The sequence below is a fragment of the Palaemon carinicauda genome, chromosome 18 (genome assembly GCF_036898095.1).
Source record: "Palaemon carinicauda isolate YSFRI2023 chromosome 18, ASM3689809v2, whole genome shotgun sequence".
Lineage (NCBI taxonomy): Eukaryota > Metazoa > Arthropoda > Malacostraca > Decapoda > Palaemonidae > Palaemon > Palaemon carinicauda.
The window spans coordinates 70,700,781-70,722,154 of record NC_090742.1 but is presented as its reverse complement, the minus strand read 5'-3'; the positions used below and the strand labels follow the sequence as shown (position 1 = coordinate 70,722,154).

Here is a 21,374-nt window from a genome sequence, read left to right as displayed (position 1 = left end):
GAAAGACATTAAAGGGCTTCAATTATAATCATCATCAATAGCCAAGCTGCGACCTTAGTGAGAAAATCATGTTACTGCAAGACTAAAGGCTTCAGCAGGGAAAGCAAATTAATATGGAATAAAAACAATTGTTGAAGCTCAAATATGAAAATTAAAGCAGAGTCTTGAACCTCACATGAGGGACCTGGATTCAATCCTGATGTGAGGCAGAGATTTATTCATGTTACTTTTGTAATTCCTTGTTCGTTTCTATAACAGCATTTAGTGATTATAAAGATAGAAATAATCATTAATCATAATGATGATGGTAACAGGGACAATCTTAACCCATTGAAATTATTATTGTTGTTGCTGAAAGAATAGTTTCAAATATCTCCTTTTCCTTAATTTTTGATGAAATTATTCCTTAACTATTTTTTTCAAGATTATTTAAGAATTATTGTATAGTACAGTACTGTACTTTTGACCTTTGGGTGTTTTGAATATGGGACTCTCCTATTGAACTTTAGAATTTTGGGCCATATTTTCGAATGCACTAACGTAGTGAAAAATTGACAATGGCATTCTGCAACTGTTTGTATATAATTGATTTATTTAGAAAAAAAAATGTGTTCTACTTTTGTTTGCTCATATGAAATATGGGTCAGTATTTATGAAATCGAGAACGGTGAAAGCTTTTAAATCTGATAGATGTCACAACTTACGTATTGGCTATTTCTTGAAATATATTTTACCTATTTCTGGAACTGATATTTTCATACATCCACATACTGTATATGCCACACACTTCTGAGGAAAACTAGATTGAAGTTTTTTTATTTTTGTTACTGGGTAGTCAATTTTATTTTTACATTTTCCCTATAGCCTACCGCCTATGTTTTTGTTAAATTCAAAATCTTACTTTTTGCCAAAAATGAAAGAATTCCAGTTTGATCTCTTAGCATTGATGCCTATTGATAATTTTTTTTAAAAGCTATGAGAAGAATGTACGGAAGTTGTTTGTTTCCTAGTTTTAATTGCGTCTTTATTTTTACTATCTTATCTTTGTATGCTTGATGTGTGATACCATTTTTACCCTTTTGGAGAGTAGAGGTTGAATAGTTTGTGGGTATTACACATGTAACTTCCAGTGCTGAACCTGACCCTCATAGACCTGCCTGGCCTCACCAAGGTTCCCGTTGGGGACCAGCCTCCTGATATAGAACATCAAATACGGGAAATGATCCTCACGTACATCAGCCGTGATTCGTGCCTTCTATTGGCTGTTACTCCAGCTAACACTGACATGGCAACTTCTGATGCTCTTAAGCTCTGCTTAAGTGTTGATCCGAATGGTAAGGGGATATTTGCATTGCAATGGAAAGTTTGAGTGCTCTTGTTTCCACTTTTTCCTTATTTTTATTCTCATCCTCTCAGAACATCTTACCTTCCTTTAGAGGCAGGAAACCCTGTGCTCAGGCACTGATAACCACAGGTAAATATGGATTCCAGTTTTAAGTTTTTTTTTTTTTTCCTTTAATTGTCACCTATTTCTTACATACATGCATGTGGTTTTCTCTTTGCAGTGTTGAACCTAACGCTTATCGACTTGCCGGGCTTGACCAAAGTGCCTGTTGGTGACCAACCTGCAGATATAGAGATGCAAATTCGCAATATGATAATGACCTATATCTCCAAGGATAGTTGTCTTATCTTGGCTGTGTCCCCTGCTAATTCTGACTTAGCCAACAGTGATGCCTTAAAATTATCTAAAGATGCAGATCCAGATGGTAAGGATAGATAATGGTGCACTTAATCATGTAGGCGTATAGTTGTAGAACTGCTCCTTTAACACTGTATTGCAGTAATGAAGTTCATTTTAACTGTGTGGATGTTTATAGTTTAGTTGTTAAATAGTTAGTGTGCACCCAATCTGTTTTTTTTTATCATCTCATTTACATGTAGTAGTGTTAGATAAAATTTTGAGTGTTATATTTGAACCTGAGAAACCTTTTCAAAATAAGTACAGTACAGTACTTTCGCTGTACTGTATTCGTACTATGGTAAGTGGTGTGGGAATGTCAGAAATGGTATTCCTGTATTTTTATTTTATGATTTTCTTTGATCCCGTTATGTAACAGCATTATGAAAATCCTGAAAAAATTTTAAAGTTAGTTCGTGTGACTTTTCGTGTGCTATGTATGAAGTTTATATACAACTCTTCCTTATTTTTTTCAGTGGGTGTGTCCTTATTGGAATGCAATGTCAGGGATATTTTTAGATACTGTAGTAGGGTATTATCTAGTTTAGCATCTTTCTAAAACATATACTTTACCACCTTTCAAGTACAATAATGAGAAGTTATAAAGCGCTGTGTAAGTATAAATAGATTGTTGTAATTTTGAATTTCAAGTTTTGTGGAATTTTCTTTTCAAGTGAATGCAAGTATAGGTACTTGTTCATTCTGTTTGCTTCTCTGATATATTACAATGAATTGAAGTATGGAATTCTACCTTCTATTTTGTATGCACGTTTATATGAGTGTGTTTTATTTTACATTGGAATCTTGCAGATATTTTTATCACTTTTACTACATACACCAAAGTACAATTTATCATTGACATTTGTATTACACCCAACATATGCCTGAATGGTGTATTATTTTAATTTGTAGAGAAAATTATGCTTTAATGCAGAGAATACTGTAATTTATTTTTTCAATTACTATGAAAATCTAGCACAACTGGAATGGATGTTCTGTATTGTCCAAGTGGGTGGTGACTCCATTGCAGTTTCAGCCCCTGTTTATATTTTCTTTACTATTTCTGGACATTTTGAAATAGGAATTTTTACCTCTTGTTCAATAATTTGGTATTTGATCTATTGCCAATGGTTTCTCAAAATGTCACAAAATGGATTTTATATTTTTTTTAAAGATTTTAGTGACTTTTTTTCATGATTTTTTACTTGTAGTTTGAATGTAGTTTCACAAAAATTTAAGAGATTTTCTGAATAGCTCCACAATGTTTACTATATTTATATCGATTCTTTATTTTTTTTCTAGGTATTTGATCAAGTTATTCATTTTGATGTAGCTATTCTGATGTCAAAAAAAATATTAGAAAGGTATAGGCTTATCTAGCATGTGTAGGATGTTGATACACCTGACTCCCAAACTATATAACAGATAGGGTTCTTCCAGGTCTTGGAGATAATGGCAACTGTAATGCTTTATTCGAGGAATTCAGTTTGTACTGAAAACGTAATCAATCATTTGTTGAAGTCAAATGATTTTAACCTTACTGTCAGTACCATACTGTAAGTAAAGATCAGAAGGCTTTCTCACAGTATTTCATTATTTTGATTATATACCATACCTTGCTTAGTTAATTTTATATCATTGTGCATTCATCTCTGATCACTGTATCGTCGTCATCATCTCCACCTAAGCCCATTGATGCAAAGGGCCTCGGTTAGATTTTGCCAGTCGTCTCTATCTTGAGCTTTTAAATCGATACTTCTTCATTCTTCATCTTCTACTTCACATTAACCACTGTATGGTAATCGCTAAAAACCATGCCTAATTTAGGAGAAGTGACATTGATTTATGCAAAAATTTAAAAGTATGTCTACTTTGATTTTGAATTATTCAAAATGCTAAGACTTTTGTACTTGACAGGATTGAGGACAATAGGTGTCATCACAAAACTCGATCTTATGGATGAAGGTACAGATGCCAGAGAAGTTCTAGAAAATAAATTGCTACCTTTGAGAAGAGGTTATGTTGGTGTTGTAAATCGATCACAGAAGGTATGGCGTTTAAAGTACTTTACAGTATTAATTATTGTTGGCATTGAATATTATGGAAATAAACAGATTCAAACAATATTTTTTGTAAAGCTTGCATACATTTTATTGAGTAAAGCTGTGCTGTATTTCAATTACGCTATAGTTTCTGATTGTTTTGAGACTAATAATTTTTTTTATTCTTAGGATATTGATGGTAAAAAAGATATCAAAGCTGCCATGGCTGCAGAACGCAAATTTTTCCTCGCTCACCCAGCCTACAGACATGTTGCAGATCGTATGGGTACTCCCTATTTGCAACGAGTTCTCAACCAACAGTTAACAAATCATATCAGGGAAACACTTCCAAGCCTTAGGGACAAACTCCAAAAACAGCTACTTGCAATGGAGAAGGAGGTGGAACAGTACAAACACTTTCGCCCTGATGATCCTTCTATCAAAACAAAGGCTATGTTACAGTAAGTACAGACAGTTGGAGACCATAGAATATTCAAGAGTTAAGGGAATTAAATTTCAAAGCAACGTTGTGAAGTCATACTGTATCAGTTATCTTTAAACATTAATAGGATTAGTTTGTTGAAGTTGATTAAACTGTGAAGGGATAGATAGTGAGTAACAGGATTTTTCTGCTTTTCATCTTTTAAAATGGGAATGAGTTTTATTCTTACTCTAACAACAGAAAGTGAAATTGATACATTTATTGTAAATTATTCAAAGTACATATTCAATTTTGTTATTTAGAGTGATCACAATTTGCTTTTGCTGCTACTGTCATGAAACCTAGTACAGTAATGTTTTTGATGGGGATACGTGCATCTAATTGCCTACAATGGCTCAGGAGGCGAGTGGATCATCCTGTCTATGGCTTGAAAGCTTTCAGTGGTATTTGAAGGGGGTAACATCATGTAGTTCAGTGAATAAGATAACAGGAATGAGCATTTATTAATAAGGATTAGATTTAAATGATGCTACTACTGTTCACAAGGTCAGTGTCATATGATAGTGAAATTCATTTGCATTTTCCTGAAATTTTATTGGCTTAGTTATAGGTGCAAGATTGTGGATGTAGTTATTATATATCATGAGAGAATAGTAAAAATCCAGTTTATAGGTGCAGTATACAATAGACTTCTGTAAAACATGGTGTCAAGTTGAACATTTTAGTGATAGCTTATCAGTCACTTTTGGTCAAGACTAAATATTTAACATAATTATCAGAAAATCAGGTGTGTATGAGGTGGAGAAATAGTCATGATTAATATAAAGATGTGAAATTTATAATAATTTTGCCTCTTGGAATGACTACTGTAAAGTAAATTCCGTTTCAGTTGATCAGTCAAAAGTATATTGATTATATTTTTGTATGAATCTTAGTTATTCTACCCATTGTTGGAATGATTTTTTTGTATTTTAACAGAATGATCCAACAACTACAGAATGACTTCGAAAGAGCAATAGAAGGGTCTGGCTCTACAGCGATTAATACAAATGAACTTTCTGGTGGTGCTAAAATCAATAGACTTTTCCATGAACGTTTCCCTTACGAAATTGTACGAATGGAGTTTGATGAAAAAGAGCTGAGAAGAGAGATTGCCTTTGCCATCAGAAATATTCATGGTATCAGAGTGGGGCTCTTTACACCAGATATGGCATTTGATGCCATTGTCAAAGGGCAGATAGCTCGTCTAAAAGAACCAAGTTTGAAGTGTGTGGATCTAGTTGTGCAAGAACTAACAAATGTAGTGCGGGCCTGCACGCTCAAGGTAATGAATGATTTTCATTATATTGTTGAAGGCTAGTGTGATGTTTTTTTTTTTTTTTGTAATATTGTAATGTTCATCTTTAAACTGCACTGTGATTAAAAAAAAACCTTTGCTTATAGATATTGTAATTAGGTTAATTTCTGTCAAGTTGGGAAGTGTTGACATAGCTATACCCTTGCCCAGATTGTTTACTATAGTGCTATAGATCGCATGCCCTGTCACATCATTCTAAGGGGGAATGCAATTGGAGTAAGGGAGAGTAGGAATTATTTTAATTTTTTAATGATAGCGAAAGGTTTCGTCGAAAATACAAGGTGAACCAAAGGTATGTATTGAAGTGATGAAATTTATTATTAAAGATTTTATTGTATTACAGTATTTGAAGTACGTATGCTGTAATTGAAATAGGAATGTGAGCAAATTCTTTTTTATTTGATTACAGGAACACTAAGAAAAAACATGAAATATCGGTGATAACCTTGGCTCCTACAATTTTGTTTATTTTTAGTATAACTTTGTTTCACACCCCCATTTCCATGGTTGGTCTCGTATTTTAGTTTATTTTTTTCTTGGAAACTTGAAAATTTGACTTAAATGTATTTAACGATATAAAGAAGGGAAATCTTGTCAATGAGTTAGTATTCTTTCATTTTGCATTGCTGTGTCAAATGTATCTTAGTTTTTTCTGAAACTTGGTGTGTAGTCCTCATTGTACTTGCCTGTAACCCCAATTATTTGTTCCAACATGAATACAAACGTTTGCTAAAGGGGTTATGATTTCAGGTTGGCTGTTATTGTTATTGTTTTATTACTAGCTAAGGCTAAGAAATCAGCAGTCTGTATGAAAATATATAACAGTGTGTTGGTAGTTACTAGTTGCTAGCGGGAAAGGCGGGGCGCCGAGATGTCATTTTCAATTCAGCAGCTTGGTTGTACATATGTATGCATGTGTATGTTCGATGTCCCTATATAAGCTTTTTAACTTTTTCTTTCTCTATAAAGTAAGTGTGTGTGTGTTTGTGATGGAGAGACCATGTATGGACGTGTGGCACCTTCATGAGACTGCTTGCAGTCTTTACCCTGTAACGAGTGTAAGGATTGGCCATCAGCCTAGTGAGTGGAGTACAGAAAGAAAATGAAAGGAAACCAAAATTAAACTTTTCTTCTTCGGAGTCATCTTCGAAGTTAAGGAAGTCCTTGGGTGCTATTCTTAATTCTTCTGGTACCCAAACTTCTAACACTTCTCCTTTCCTCTCCTCTAGATGAAAACTCTGAACTTCCCCTTGGGTAAGCTACAAAAGACGGTATTAGTTTCTTCACCAGGAGAGGCAGTAATTCCCTGCTCTTCACCTCTTATTGAGCTTGAAAATAAAGTTGACGAGAAAGCTAGGAAATGGCCATAAGGATGCACTGTCCTTCCTTGATTTGGAGGGCATCTCCTCAATGTGAAAATTGCTGCATGGTCTGAGTACATCCAGGGTAGTCATCCTCATATTCCGCACCAGCAGAGGGAATACTCAATATGGACACCCCCCACCCCCCCACCCCCTTCAGCAGTACAAGTTGCTCTAACCATTGAAACACTGATGACAAACTCAAAAAAGGATAGGAAGTGTCTTTGCATTCTTCCCCGAATAACCAAATCTGTTCAACCTCACCCTCAAGTAAAGGGGCCATCACCTACATCAGATTCTACAGATCACTTCGCGAGACGCACTCTTCATTTGCCCTAGCCTATTGATATGTGCACCCTGGGTAAAGTATGCTCACATCCTCTCACTGGATGGCAGTCCCCAATTATAGAACATTTGTTTTATGAAGATCGCTAACCTGTATGTGACCGACCAATGAGTAGGCACTCGCCAAGAAGTGTAAAGTCACCAGCTTATACCCAAAACTATGTGCATGCTTTGATCGAAGTGAAACCATCAGAGGAGAATATCTCGTAGATCTTCACAAAATACTCAGTGGCTGCAAGGACATGAATAATGTCTTGTGATTCCCCTCTGTCCACCTACTCACATATGGATTCTCAAGGCCATAGTGATAAGTAGGTTCAGAGGTCCTCTCAACAGGATAATGCGAGGACTTCATCTATACAGGGAGTAGCTCAGTCACCCAAGAGTAGCGCTGGACCTATGGAGTCTCTTCAGAATAAAGGAACGAAAGGTGAACAACACCAATGATTTGTGACAATCTCCTCGACAGGAAGTTGGGTCAAGGGAGACTATAGATTCCTCAACCCCTTACCAAGGTGCTGCAGAGGGGAAGAACATGTAGACCGAGTCTTGACTCTAATTATGGAGCTAAACAACCGCCCACTACCTGCAAGATGTAACCCACAGGAACATGGATATGTTCTCCATTGGTCTTGTGGTGTCTGCACAACAAGTAGTCTAAGCACCTCAAGCTCCTTGGACAATTAGCAAAGGGATCAGGGCTGAGGTTACCCAGTTTAGTCTGGGTATGTGGAAGTGTCAAACGACCTTCACTGCCCACTATCTACAAGACGTGATCCGCAGGAACCTTGATACGTTTTCTATCGGTCATGTGGTGGCTGCACAACAAGTGGTTTAAAATGCCTCGGGCTCCTTGTTGGACAAGTAGCAGTTTGTTGAGGGCAATGGTTACTCAGGTTAAGTCTGCAATGAATGAAAGTATGCCTGGCATTTTCCTTTGTTCATTTTTCTCTCTCTTGGGTTACAGGTAATAACTATTTCCCTTGTGTAACCTAGTATAGTTTAAATTAATATACTTGTACATGTCCCCATTGCTCTCTGCAAGGTAAGCATTGGGAAACTTCTATTTTTTCATGTGTAAGGTTCTTATTTAATCTCGGAACTTTCTTAACTAGACGTTCTCATGATATCTCTCAACCAGTTTGATAAGGGAGGTGGTAATGTTTTCCCTTGGTTACAGTCTAATACTGTACTAGGGAAAACCCGAGTCAATGACTATGCCAGTTGTCAGACTTATCCACCCTCCTAAAGGTGAATCATCCATATGTAAATAACGTAAGGTTTGTTTAGTGTCAGTGAATAACAAATGATTTGTCTTTTCCTAACTAATACACACCTGGAGTTGTTTATAAAAATTGTCCCGCCATGACCTGTCTCCTGATAAGTCCTGCCCGCAGTAGAAAAAAGTTACTAGGTCACCGATCTGAGTAAATATACTGTATAGAGGTAGCAGGGTACTCTCACCCACCCCCTACCCCTAGTGTCTTGGTAGGGTTGCTACCTCACACCACAGTTTTAATTGGCTGCTTTTCAGCTATGCTTAAAGAGTCCATCAATATATAAATAACTCCAGATTTGTATTAGTTAGGAAAAATACAAATTATCTTTGAATTTATTTTTGTTTTTCTGCCGGAAAATTGGTCGTCTTTTCTTCTTTCATTGGAAAAGTTCAAGATGTAATCTGTCAATCCACATATGTATGAGATTGCTAAGGACAATGGATTTTTTAGAGAAGTTTGTTCTGATGGGTTGCTAAAAGATAAATGCTTTCCAATCTTTCTATTGGAATTGGAACAAGTGATCCAATCTAGACAATTAGCATTGTAGTGATGTATAATAAACTTACACTACAGAATTGACAAGATGATCCTTGTTGGTAACACCTGGGTGTGTGTATAGAAGTAAGGGTTCCAGACATCTTGATTCTCAAATATATCATTTGAGGGATGGGATGAAACTCTATTAACTTCATCAATGAAGGAAGTGCTTAAAGGCAATCAACTCTTCTAACTTTTTGAAGTGTTCAAGGTTCTTCAGGCTCACCAGTTCCTGGTAATTGGAAAGTTAGTGGCTGTGTTTTCAGGCAACACGGCAGCACAGGCTTATTTTCGGAAGGGGGTAACGAGGTCGGAATTCTCATCTCCGATAGCAGATACTGCATTAACTTAGTGATATTGAGAGCTATAATTCTTTTACCTAGGTTTATTCCTGGGAGGTTGAACATCTTTGCGGCTTGGCTGAGATTAAAAATTCTTTAAGAGGTATGGTCTACATGTGTTATAGTGTCTGTAAATTCAGTATTTATGGGGAAGACTAAACAATAACATGTTTTGAAACTGATAGAAGTATTTTGCTCTCATGTTCCAGATCTTTAAGCTTGGAAAGGGGGTTTCCCTGGTACAGAGGTGGTAAAATTTGGATTTGTATGCTTATCCTCCTTTCTCCTAGATTTGAGCTTTGATAAACATGTTTAGTGTCTGCAAACAGCAGGATAGTTCTAGTGGCTCTTTTTTACCTGAATTTCAAAGGAGGTTTCTGTACAAAACTAATCTTCTGAGACAACCAATTTTGAGGTTGGTGTAAACCCAAAGTCATATGCACTACTGTATATCAAACAGGGGAAACTGTTCACATTTTCCCTATACAAATGATTTTCTTGAGTTCTCTAGATCCAAGAGACAAGGCTACTACTTTGTATCGACATTTTTACGGAAACAATGCAATAATTTCATTTACATGACAAAATAATTTTCCATATACAGTACAAGTAATACGTCCTATCTTGATTTATTTTCAGTTGAGATGTGAAGTTGATTTTTTCCCCTAAACCACATTGTCTAACACTGGCAACCAGTGCATTTAAAATGACTAGTGAGGAATTTTGAATTGTATGGTTTTCCTAAAAACTAAAACTTTCCGTCTAAATTTTTGAAGCAACTTGTACTTGAAATTCGTTACTTCAAGTACTATCTGCATAATCAATGGCATTAAAATGCAATTGCTTGAACTTTGTTCAATGTTAGGATTTAGGTCTGCCTGGTTATCATTATTATTATTATTATAGCTTTTTAAGGAACAAGCTTTGTGCAATTTTTTGTTTGTTTGACAGATGTCGCGATATCCAAGATTGCAGGAAGAGACTGAAAGAATAATAACAACCCACATAAGAGAGCGTGAACAAATATGTAAAGAGAGCATCCTCCTTATGAATGAATGTGAACTTGCTTATATGAACACAAATCATGAAGATTTCATCGGTTTCGCCAAGTAAGTCTATCTTTATTTTGGTTTTTAGTGTACATACTTTATTAATTTGATATTTAAAATGCCTAAATTTAAGGGTCTATAACAAAATTATTTTCAGGTTTAGAATTAGATTTTTTCAGAGGCCACTACTTGAAAGGAAGTTAGTAAATTGGTGAGCTAGGAATGGGTGTTTTGACTTGGTTCGTGTTTTTTAGGTTTCATTTCTATAATTTCTTTCATCTAGTTTTCTGTCATTAGCTATGATTGGCTGTTGCTGTAAGTTTCCTGAAACTGTATTTATAATTTTTTTTTTTTTTTAGTGCAGTATTGTCAATCACTTTTCCAAAAGAATTGCACTTGGATCCAGAAATACCTTATGAGGGCTAAGTATGGCCAACGTAACATACCATAGATCCAGACACAATAGACAAAGTTATTAACTCCGGTTGCAAACCCTAGAATACTTGTTCATGGTTTAAGATAAAACAAATTTCAAGGGGTTTGTGAACATTATAAGAAATTTAAAGATGAACTCAAGGAGAAATTGCTGTGCTACCTGAAAGGAGTGATGGTGTTGGGAAAGATTAAAGATGATTGCAATGAAATTAACTGACCAGAAATTACTTTTAATTTCTAAGACCCTCGGGTGGTGTTCCTATGAATCTACCCTAAAAATCTAAAGATTTCCACTTTCTTTCACTGTAATAGTCTTGCCCCTCTAGTGTTGAGTTTAAACTGTGATTTATGACAATAAGTGCGCTTGGGATTCCACAACAGCATCTAGTCCGTCAATTTGGGCTTTATTGTGATTCACAGGTTATTTAGCTGCAGATTAATATGGGATGTCTTCTTGTTTCCCTATACCTTACATTCGAAAGTTAATTATTCAAGGGATTTATTGCAGGGTTATAGAGATCCAGATTCACTTTATTTCAGGTGTTGAGGGAAAGGTTGTGATTTGGACGATTGTTGTGCGGAGAGTGGTAGTGTACTAGTTCCTTTTTTATTGAAAATGAAAATGATTAAAAAGGCTTCTAAAGCATAATATAGTTCTGTATACTGTCTTATGAAGCTCCCCCTGATATTTATAATGCCTTTGTCTCAAAGCCACGATTTATATTTGCATGTACAGTAATGTACAGTAACACACACCCCCTACCCTGCCTATTCATGGATCAACATTTGTGGGATTACGAATTCGCAGGTTTTTCTATAAATAAGTTATCTACTAAATAATCAAGAAAATTTTATATATATAAATATGCAAAATATTTTTCTTTCATTTCCCCTTTTGATGGCATTTGTGGACTATGAAAAAGCCTTTAATAGTGTGCACCAGCCAATTTTGTGGAGAGTCCTGCGTTAATATGGAACTCCTTTTAATATGTAAATTTGATTAAGTTTGTTCATTAGCATAGCAAGTGCAAAGTTAATGTTGATGTCGTCTTATCAAATGAATTTCCAATGAACAGCGGAGTACTCCAAGGGAATATGTTGTCACCTAGTTGTTTATCCTCCTCATGTGAAGAACAGTCAAGAGATGTGGAGTAGGGTTGGACTGGATTGATGAGAGGAAATTAGGAGATATATAGTATGCTAAAAATGCTGTCCTTGTTAGCAGAACACCACAGGATTTGCAATGCTTGCTTACCAGAATGCATGGCTAGGTTAAGAAAAATTTGGGAATCAAATTGCCTGAAATTACATATAAAAATCAGACTATATATCAGTTTAGTGAGATTGATGTTACTCTATGGACATGGGTCATGATATGACAATTATTTGAGAACAAAGCTCTCAGAAGGATATTGGGAGTTTAATGGCAGGACAGGATTAGAAATGAAACTATGAGAGATTACTCGAGTGCCATATGTGGATGAGATCTTGATGAGAGGGTTAGATGGAGATGGTTTAGGGGATGCTCTTCACACTCCCCAAGAGAGATTAGTTTACCAAACATTCAGTCTGGCTCCACAAGGCACTAGAAGAGTTGAAAGACCCAGGCCTATATGGCTGAGGACTATGAAGTGTGAAGTAGGAGGAGATGAGTGGAGAAGTATTGAATTGAAAGCTTAAGATAGAAATGACTGGTGAAATCTAACCAAGGCCCTTTGTGTCAATAGGCGTAGGAGGAGGAGATGATGATAAATTAGTTAATTGGTGTTCATGAGCCACATTTAATATATTTCTTCTGGAAAATGTCTTGAAACTATTCTTAAGTGTATCTGAATTGTTTATGATGAAATTTTTTGTTTTTACACATTTTATATATTAAAATAGGCAGTTGTAAGCATCTTTACATGGCATTTTAAGTAATCACAGGTTTTCTCTTCGCGGGGTGGTTTTGGTCTCTAACCCCTGCGAACCCGGGCGGGGCGGCTAATTGTACCCTTAAACAGAAAACTTCCCGTTTTCTCAGCTTTGAATAAACTTAGGCTTCTAGTATTGTAGCATTGAGATAATTTGGCAGTTATTGGCAATAATCTAGGCTTGGATACACCTTGGCCTTCTTGTCTTTTCAATCTTAATGTTGACCTCAGTTATAGTTTATCAATACATACCCCCTCTAGTGTAGATTGGGTGGTTTTTATGATTTAGGTTATTAGCCAATTAAGAGATTTCTTGTTGATTTGTAAGTAATTTCTTTCATAGTGGTGCGGGAGAGTTATTGCTGGGAGATCAGGATCCTCTTTCTCTTTGTGCCTCATGCTGGAATGTTTTAATTTGGAAAATTGTTGTGAAGAGCAAGATTTCTTACTTATCCTCTTATGACAGGTAATGATGGAAATTAACATTTAGTTCTTGGGATACCCAGAGAAGACTATGCTAGTTATTTAGGGTGAGGAGGTGAGGAATAATGTTTTAATATTAACAAGCTTTTGTTATTAGATAGCAATTAGTTTCTGAATTTATACCTCTTTGTTTCATTTGTCAACTCCTTAAGACCTGTGAGCTTTTGGGTAAAGGCAATGATTTTGGCCTACTCTGCAATGTTTTGAACCTGAGGCAAACTTTTCAAGTATTTCTAAGGGGTTCTAGTGCAACATTCATTAAGGGTTCTGATGGTGCACAGCACTCATGGAGTAGATTGATTCCCATTTTAGAGATACTTCAGGCCTTCTGTTATAAAACTCCCTCACTGCTCTGATCTTGTCTACTCTTAAGGACTACTGTATTCCAAGATAATGACCTTGCTGGTAGACTGTATTCAAAATATCCCTCCATTCACTGAAGTCAACGCTCAAGAATAATAATTTTTTACCTACCTTGATTTAACTATAGAATATTTCTATGGATAAGACGACCTTGATGCGAGGTGATGACGAAGATTAAAGAAAACTTTTATTAATCTATCTTAGGCGTGTAATTTTAAAATAACGGTTAAATTACTTTTATCATAATTTTCCTAAACATGCCATCTGAAATGGAAATAATTTTTTTTTTAATTGTCAATCACAACAAATGAACGAGCAAATGAATTCACACATTCAAGTGATAACAGATGGTACTAATATCTGTAAGTAAATGTATGGGAACTATGTTATTTATTATAAGATGTTTTGAATAAGTTTGAAAATTATATTAAGATTACTTAATTTATATGTGCAAATAACCCCGATAGCGGTAGTTTGAATCACCCGACGAAGTTTGCATTCTCGTAGCTTGGACTCTCATAGAAATAAGCAGATTTCATCATTATGGAATTATTCCTCAAATAGAATATATGCCAATGATATTTAAGGTAACAATGGTTTTACAGTATTACCTTTATCTTTATTTTATTTCATGATGCCTATTTTTCTATGTATGTTAGGGGTTATTGCAATGAAGCCAAGGTTAGGCCACCAGTAATCATACTTAGAATTCAAGGTTTGATTTTTTGAAGTGAATTATAGGATGACCCCTATATTTTATGGGTATATTTTAGTGTTTAAAGGTCATCTTCTATGCGTAAATGTACGGTGTGTTAGTGGCGGGAAATATTGCATGGTTCCTTTAGTATAGGAAAGATCAAATTCAGGTAAATTTTTTAAAGTGAAACTCTGTCTAATGTAGGCTTGGCCATTAGTACATCTACAATTTTCCGTAGCAGTGTTAACGGAGTTGCTAGCATCTCTACTAGCAAAAAGTCCTTTGCCTAGCACAAACATAAAGGTTACAGTTAGATGTAAACAAAATGGAAAGCCTGCATTTATCTTTTTTACAGGCTGGGAAGACAAAAATGAAGATATGGGGGATAAGGTCAGCTATGATTAGGTATCTAATTTTAATTAAACTTATCCAAGAAGTAAGTTCAGATATGGCTTTTTCTTCTTACTGATTTAAAGAAGTGACGTGTCCTTAATGTTGGCGGTCAGTTGCCGCCACCTCTCCCCTTCTCTAGCCATTTGTATTACTCTATTTGGTTTATAATTACCCTCCAAGGCCACCACAATACTATCCATGTACTTTGTTCTTTGCCTCCCCGTCGAGCTCCTCCCCTCTATCCTCCCAGCGAGACCTAAGTGCTTTTTCTCTTTTTTTATGTGCCCAATATAACTTATCTCTTTCTCATTTCCTTTACCATTGTTTTCTCCACTCCAAGTCTTGCCATTATCTTCTCATTTGTAACTCTGTCTCTCCAAGATATTCTGAGTAAATATATATATTGTAAAACCACACCTCTGCTGCATTTAGCGTGTTTCCCAGCTGTCTGGTTGTTGTCCAACTCTCTGACCCATACAAAGGGTGGACCACACATAAAGCTCTAATTCTCGTTAGTGCACAAATTCTATTATTTGTCAGTAGATTGTTTTTATATTTTTAAAGGCATTTTTTGCCTATCAGGATTCTCCTCTATTTCTTGTTTTGCTCTACCATTTTGAGTGGCTATACTACCCAGGTAAACAAAGCCTCTCTACCATTTTGAGTGGCTATACTACCCAGGTAAACAAAGTTGTTTGATTGGTTTATTCTTTCATCGTTTATTGTGTTGCATATTGGAGATTCTGGGGGTTTTGATGTCACTAACCTCTTCTTAGTAATCTTTCAATGGTCCGCTAAATACAACATTTGCTCCAAAGTTTTCCCTATTCCTTATATTATTGATGAAAAAGGAGCCACCCTGAAATTGCTTATCTCCTCCAAGCCATAGAGAGTGGAGTATAAGTATAGAGGTCCAGATTTGACAAGTTCGGTAACTGTGCATTCATCTGCCATGCTGAGGGATCCACAACCAGAGAGCAAAACTCCTCCATCTTCTTCAGAGGTGTCTCAAAGATTTCCACGTTTGGTCTTTCCTACCAACTTTAAATCTCTTATCTACTGCTTAATTCATCTGCTAATATGATCAATTTCTCTGGAATAAACTGAGGTAGAGACTTAATCCTCCTCAGATCCAACCAAAGATAAGAGCACTCTCACTATATAGAACAGGATTGCAACCTAGTGTCCCCACTTGCAATTGGAGGCCAATGCTGCCGTATTGTCTGAAAAAACCACTACGCACTTGGCGATTACTAGACTCTCCTGAGACTGAAGGGCCTTGAATTATGAACGTAAAGTTAGTTTCATAGGAATAAAAAGAATTTGAATAATGGAATTTAATGTATCTATGCTTGCCTAACGTTTATATACAGTAGTGCCCCCTCCCCATTACTAGTGTAGTGATGTCAAGAGGCTGTTGAACATGTTTTAACATCAAGACTGAAATGGTTTGTGTCGCTGTATCATCTGAAAATGCTCTTATTGCCATATATTGCCTTATAAACTCCATGAGTATTACAGTGAAAGAAAACAGGAATTTTTAAGATATTAGGTTAAATGCATACATTCTACAATCTTTGAGAGGGAAGCCATGTGAGCGTCAGGTAGATTTAGAAATAATTTTATAAAATTTTTTCACACAAAAAGCATTTGTTTCCTTAATTAAGGAACTGTTACTTAGAAAATAAGGAATTAATGGTCAAAATGAAAGTGATTTGAATCTTTATTTACCAAAATAGTTATTATAATGGAAGGGTAATGGCATGCACCCAATTCCTAGTTGCTTTTGCAGTCCATCAAAGTCTTTGTTTATAGTGTCCTTTGCATGTAAGAAGCAAGTTTTGTTTCAAATGTGTTGTCGAAAGGCCTTAACCCAGAACCTTGGCCAAAGTCGTGATTCATATTAATTCATAGCAGCTGTGTCAGTTTTGCCCTTTTAACATATTTATACCATTTTTTCTTTCTTTTTTTATTTTTGTTTGTATTTTCACGAATTAACCCTTTTTTCTAGTATATAACATTGCTTGTATAATTTTGCTTTGTCTGTGTTTTGTGCCCTTTTACTTCTTAATTTTGTACTGTAATAAATTCTTTATTACTCTCTTAGAAAATAGAGTAAGACATCTCCAAGTTGAATTAAGGGTACTCCAGCCAATCTGACTTGTATTATAGAAAGTGCCACACTGAATAGGCGACAGAAAACCAATTAAAATTGAATCTGTTACTAGTTATTAAAATGTACCTGAAACAAATAAAAAAGATAAGCATAAAAGTAATAGAAAATTAATTTTGAAAATTTCTATTTTAAAAGGCATATGAATTGTTTATGCATACTCTATTATCCGTTAGAAATAACAAATAACTTGTGAAAGTAAGATTACGTGTATATTCAAATTAAATATGATATAGTATTATATTTATTCTTTGCCAGGTGCTTTCCAAAATATTTGTATCTGTATAAATGGTGGGACATCCTTGTTGAGGATTGATGGAAGTGTGAGGAGTGTTGTCAGCAAACAAAAGAGAATGATTTTAGAAGCTTAGTCTATCTAACAAAAAATTAAGACAAAAGTATTTCATTGCCACTATTAAAGGAAAGATTAAAAGAGAGGGAGAGAGTAATGAAAACTTGTCACTTGTAATCTGAGATTTCAATACTTTGCAAAGACTTTTTAATGTTTATTTGATTATAATTCAATAATCTTCTTTATCCTTCAGCCAATGATTTGGTATATATATATAACATCAATAATTAATAAATAATGGGTGAAGTATTTTCAAAACCAAATGACTGCAAAATAGGTGATTTATTTACTAGTCAGATTCATACCGACTTGGGGGGACATCAGACTCGGAAAGTCTTGCTCAGCGAGGTCTCACTATATATTTTGTTGTATGTATTACAATAGAGGACCAAAAATCTTTCATCGATCGTATCCGGAGTAATGGAAGTTCCTCTATATATCCATATTACCAAATTATACTGTAGGTCTTTAATCAAGAGATTTTTTGGTAACACTTTTGGGGATAAGTACTAACATGTTTCCATTAAAAGGTTTGTTAGAAATTTCTTGAAAATATTTTTTCTCAGTTTTAAAAATTTTATAATATGAATTTTGATATTGGAAGTTTTAAGAAATTTGCTTTATTGATACCAAACCGTTAAGAATGAAGTAATTGAGCACTACCAACTACTGGGACATTCAACTAAAAAGGAATATTATTGTATACTCATCTGCACAAAACCTTTGGTGATTATTACGAAAAATATTTCAATAAATTTAATATTAGGCTTTGCTTAAATATGAACAAGATGTTATTTAACAAAGTGACCTATATTTTTTGTAATGATTTACCTATGCACCTAGTGAATACCTATGCACCCAGTGAATGACCATCTTTGTACTTTGGCATAACTGGATGGTGATTTTTCAATTCGGAGTATGTCTTCATTGATTTTGCTACTTTTGTGGTTGGATATGTTTGCCTCAACCTCTTAGCTATTGACTCGAACTTTTGATACCATCTAGTCTAGTGTATTGTGTATCTTACCTTTGTTGATACAAATGATCATTCCAAAAGTGAATGCTTATGCATTTGGTTTGCCATTCTTGTGATGTGACAGAACCAGATTAGCCAAATGAATAGAATATAGTGTTTCTTTCATTAAGGATTTTGTGAAAAAGGAGCAGAAATGGGGCAAACATTATAGGTTCTCAAACATATTTTCATAATTTGGAACTTCTCTTGACAAAGGGAGAATTACTCCAAGATTGTGTTTGGTCAACCTTTGTGAGTTCATGAGGGAGGAAAATAAAATTTAGGTCAAACATTTCTTGACCTGTGTAAAATTTAACAGAATTATCTCTGATAAACATGGGGTGACAGCATTCTTGATGTCCTATAGTGACATGTGCAAGATTATGTTGGAGTAAACTAACTTTGATTTTAGTTTAAGCTCTATATTTATGGAGGATCGCTCCTTAAAATAGTTTTTCATCCTATCATACATCTATGCTCCCATGTATTGGCTTCATCTTAAATCTGTGTGTTGCACATGGTTCATAAGAGAGAAATTTTTGTTCAACTTATCAGTGGAAACTGATTTTTAGTTATGGCTGGGGAGTAAGATGTGGGAGATGTTGATAGAAGACACATTCAAAACTTGCAGTGTAACCACATTATCCCGAGGGTTAGAGCCAGTGTACTGTAAGTATTACTGAGGGATTTTGCTGTGTTCCTTCAGCTAATAGCTGTTCTAGTTTTATATCCTTCTAGTTAACCTCCATCCTTCCTTCCTTTCTTCTATCTTGCTGTAGTGTTTTACCTTAAATGGACTTCTCTCAATGGGCTATTTAGCCCAATTTCATAAATCCAGTCCACTTCATAACCACATTGTAGTTACATTACTAGACTTATGGGCAAGTCCAAATGATGTATTCTTCAAGGAAGGGCAAAGATACCGACAAGGTTAAGTTGACCAGAAGTTTAGTGAAGCCAAGAGGAAACGAAAAAGTAAAAGACAGAAATTTTAGCTTTATCAGCTGTGGATCTTGCAAAGTGTACTGTATATTGGTTTTCCTATTAATCACAGGGTGATTATATAAAAAGCCAGAGGAATAAAGTGGATAACCCCCGAATTTTAAACTGTCGCTTGATATTAGTCGAGATGTAGATTTCGTTGTTGATGTGAGAGATCCTGTATTTCCAAAAATTTTTGCAAGTCAGACACCTTTACAGATATGTATATATAAACAGTCCAAGACAATGAAAAGGCAATCAATCTCATAAGCAGGAAAGAATGTCTGTTTATTGCCGATGACTTTGATTTTAAGTCTCCATCTTATGAACTACTTAGCAGTTAATTGTAACTGATGACTGCATTGAAGGTTCCTTGATAGATGATGAATGTAGTATGATGATTTCTCAGTATGTAATGCTACTGTGCATTACGTACTGAGAAATCATCATCAATGCTGTCTATGTATTTTAGTGACTCACTAGGCCAACTCTGAATTTTCAAATCTTGCCACATGTTGGACATGTCAGGCAAGAATTTGGGACTGTGGGGACACCTTAGAATAAGTAAATGCCAGTGCACTATCAAGGCCCCAAAGCATTCACTATACTAGATGAAACTTGTCCCACCAAATACCTGCTATCCTAAGGGAAGTTATAGAGGGAACCACACTACTGTAGGTGGTTTGATCAGTTTTCAACCCTATAACAATTCTGACAATAGATATACATGTCAGAACTGTTTTGGCCGTCTCTCCAGTTTCCTCTTGCCATATTCAGACCCTATAATTTTTGTTCTTCAAAACAATCAAAATGCTGCTGGTTTTAAGAACTTGGGAAAGGATTCTTTTGTGTTGAATAGATCTAGGATATTTCAGAAATGCCATGCAGTATATATAAATTTTATAAGGTATGTATGTATGTATGTATAGAACAAGCAAAGTCCAGGAGGTTAATGAAACTTAAGTGGCTGATTTGATGTGAAGAAGACAACACTACTGTAATTAAATTATCGTAATGTATGTGTGCTGTAAACAAGCCAACCTAGGGGGGAAAATGATGGAGGTAAATGGGTTGCAATTCTAAGTGATCCAACAATAGCAGCTCGAAAGTTCTATATCAATAAAAATTGTGTTGTGTGGGAAAACTAGTAAGGAAAACAACCAATTAGTAAAAAGAATAGAATAGCAACAAAATTACCAGGTGGAAAATAGATTGATGGAACTGAAGTTTTCCTGAGGCAAACAAAAAGTTCAACCTTAGTATATTAAGAGCTCAAAAAATTAAAATTTTCTAAAAAATCTTGTAAGAATATTCGTAACAGGAAAGTTCTCAATCTTGTAAGAATATTCCTAATAGGAAAGGTGAAGTACTGTAATTGCAATCGAAGGAACGAATAGATGTTGAAACTTGTGAAAATTATGCTGAGAACCCTCTGTTCATTCAAATGAAATGAGTTTTCATAAACAAATTAATTGAAAACTATTACTTGTGTAGACTATAATTTTAGACAGACAGTTTACCAACCCTGTTAACAAACAATGATATGAAAGAATTAGAGGATTTGCTTTAGAATTAACTAGTGTGTTGAGAAACTATAATTTGGTGGTATATTTTAGGCAGACAAATAACAAAGAGTATTTGCTCTAGAATGAACCAGTGCATTGAGAAAATGAGAAACTTCACTTTAGTGGGAGACAATGAAATTTAAAGTGTAATGATTATATCGCTGATATTCAATTGTCTGATTAAATTACCTGCTTTTCCAATAATTTTAATCTTGAGGAAATAATTACTAATTGCCAACAGATAATTGGGCAGTTAATGTTTACATTTACTGTACTCTTGGCTGTTCAAAATGTACTAAACCAAAGGGAATGAGAAGATAACCTTCAGAAACAGCCTATTGCCCTAAGAAGGGCAAAGTGATGTCAAGAACTGATGTTTAACAAACATACTTGTGACACTTAATGGAAACAATTTAGTCATCCAGAATGTTTTGATAGATAAATTCAACACCATGGAGGGATAAATACATACAAATAAAATTAGCAGTTAAGTTTAATAAACGTTAAAC

General features: G+C 35.0%; 1 protein-coding gene across 1 annotated transcript in view; it reads left to right on the top strand.

Annotated features, from left to right (window-relative positions):
• shi (dynamin-1 shibire) overlaps positions 1 to 21,374 on the top strand; it is a 227,030-nt gene that overhangs the window by 94,091 nt on the left and 111,565 nt on the right. The window contains exons 10-14 of the mRNA XM_068392510.1: positions 1,566 to 1,769; positions 3,659 to 3,789; positions 3,973 to 4,244; positions 5,204 to 5,549; positions 10,398 to 10,555. Of these exons, the coding sequence (XP_068248611.1) occupies positions 1,566 to 1,769; positions 3,659 to 3,789; positions 3,973 to 4,244; positions 5,204 to 5,549; positions 10,398 to 10,555 (1,111 nt within the window). The remainder of the gene's footprint in view (positions 1 to 1,565; positions 1,770 to 3,658; positions 3,790 to 3,972; positions 4,245 to 5,203; positions 5,550 to 10,397; positions 10,556 to 21,374) is intronic.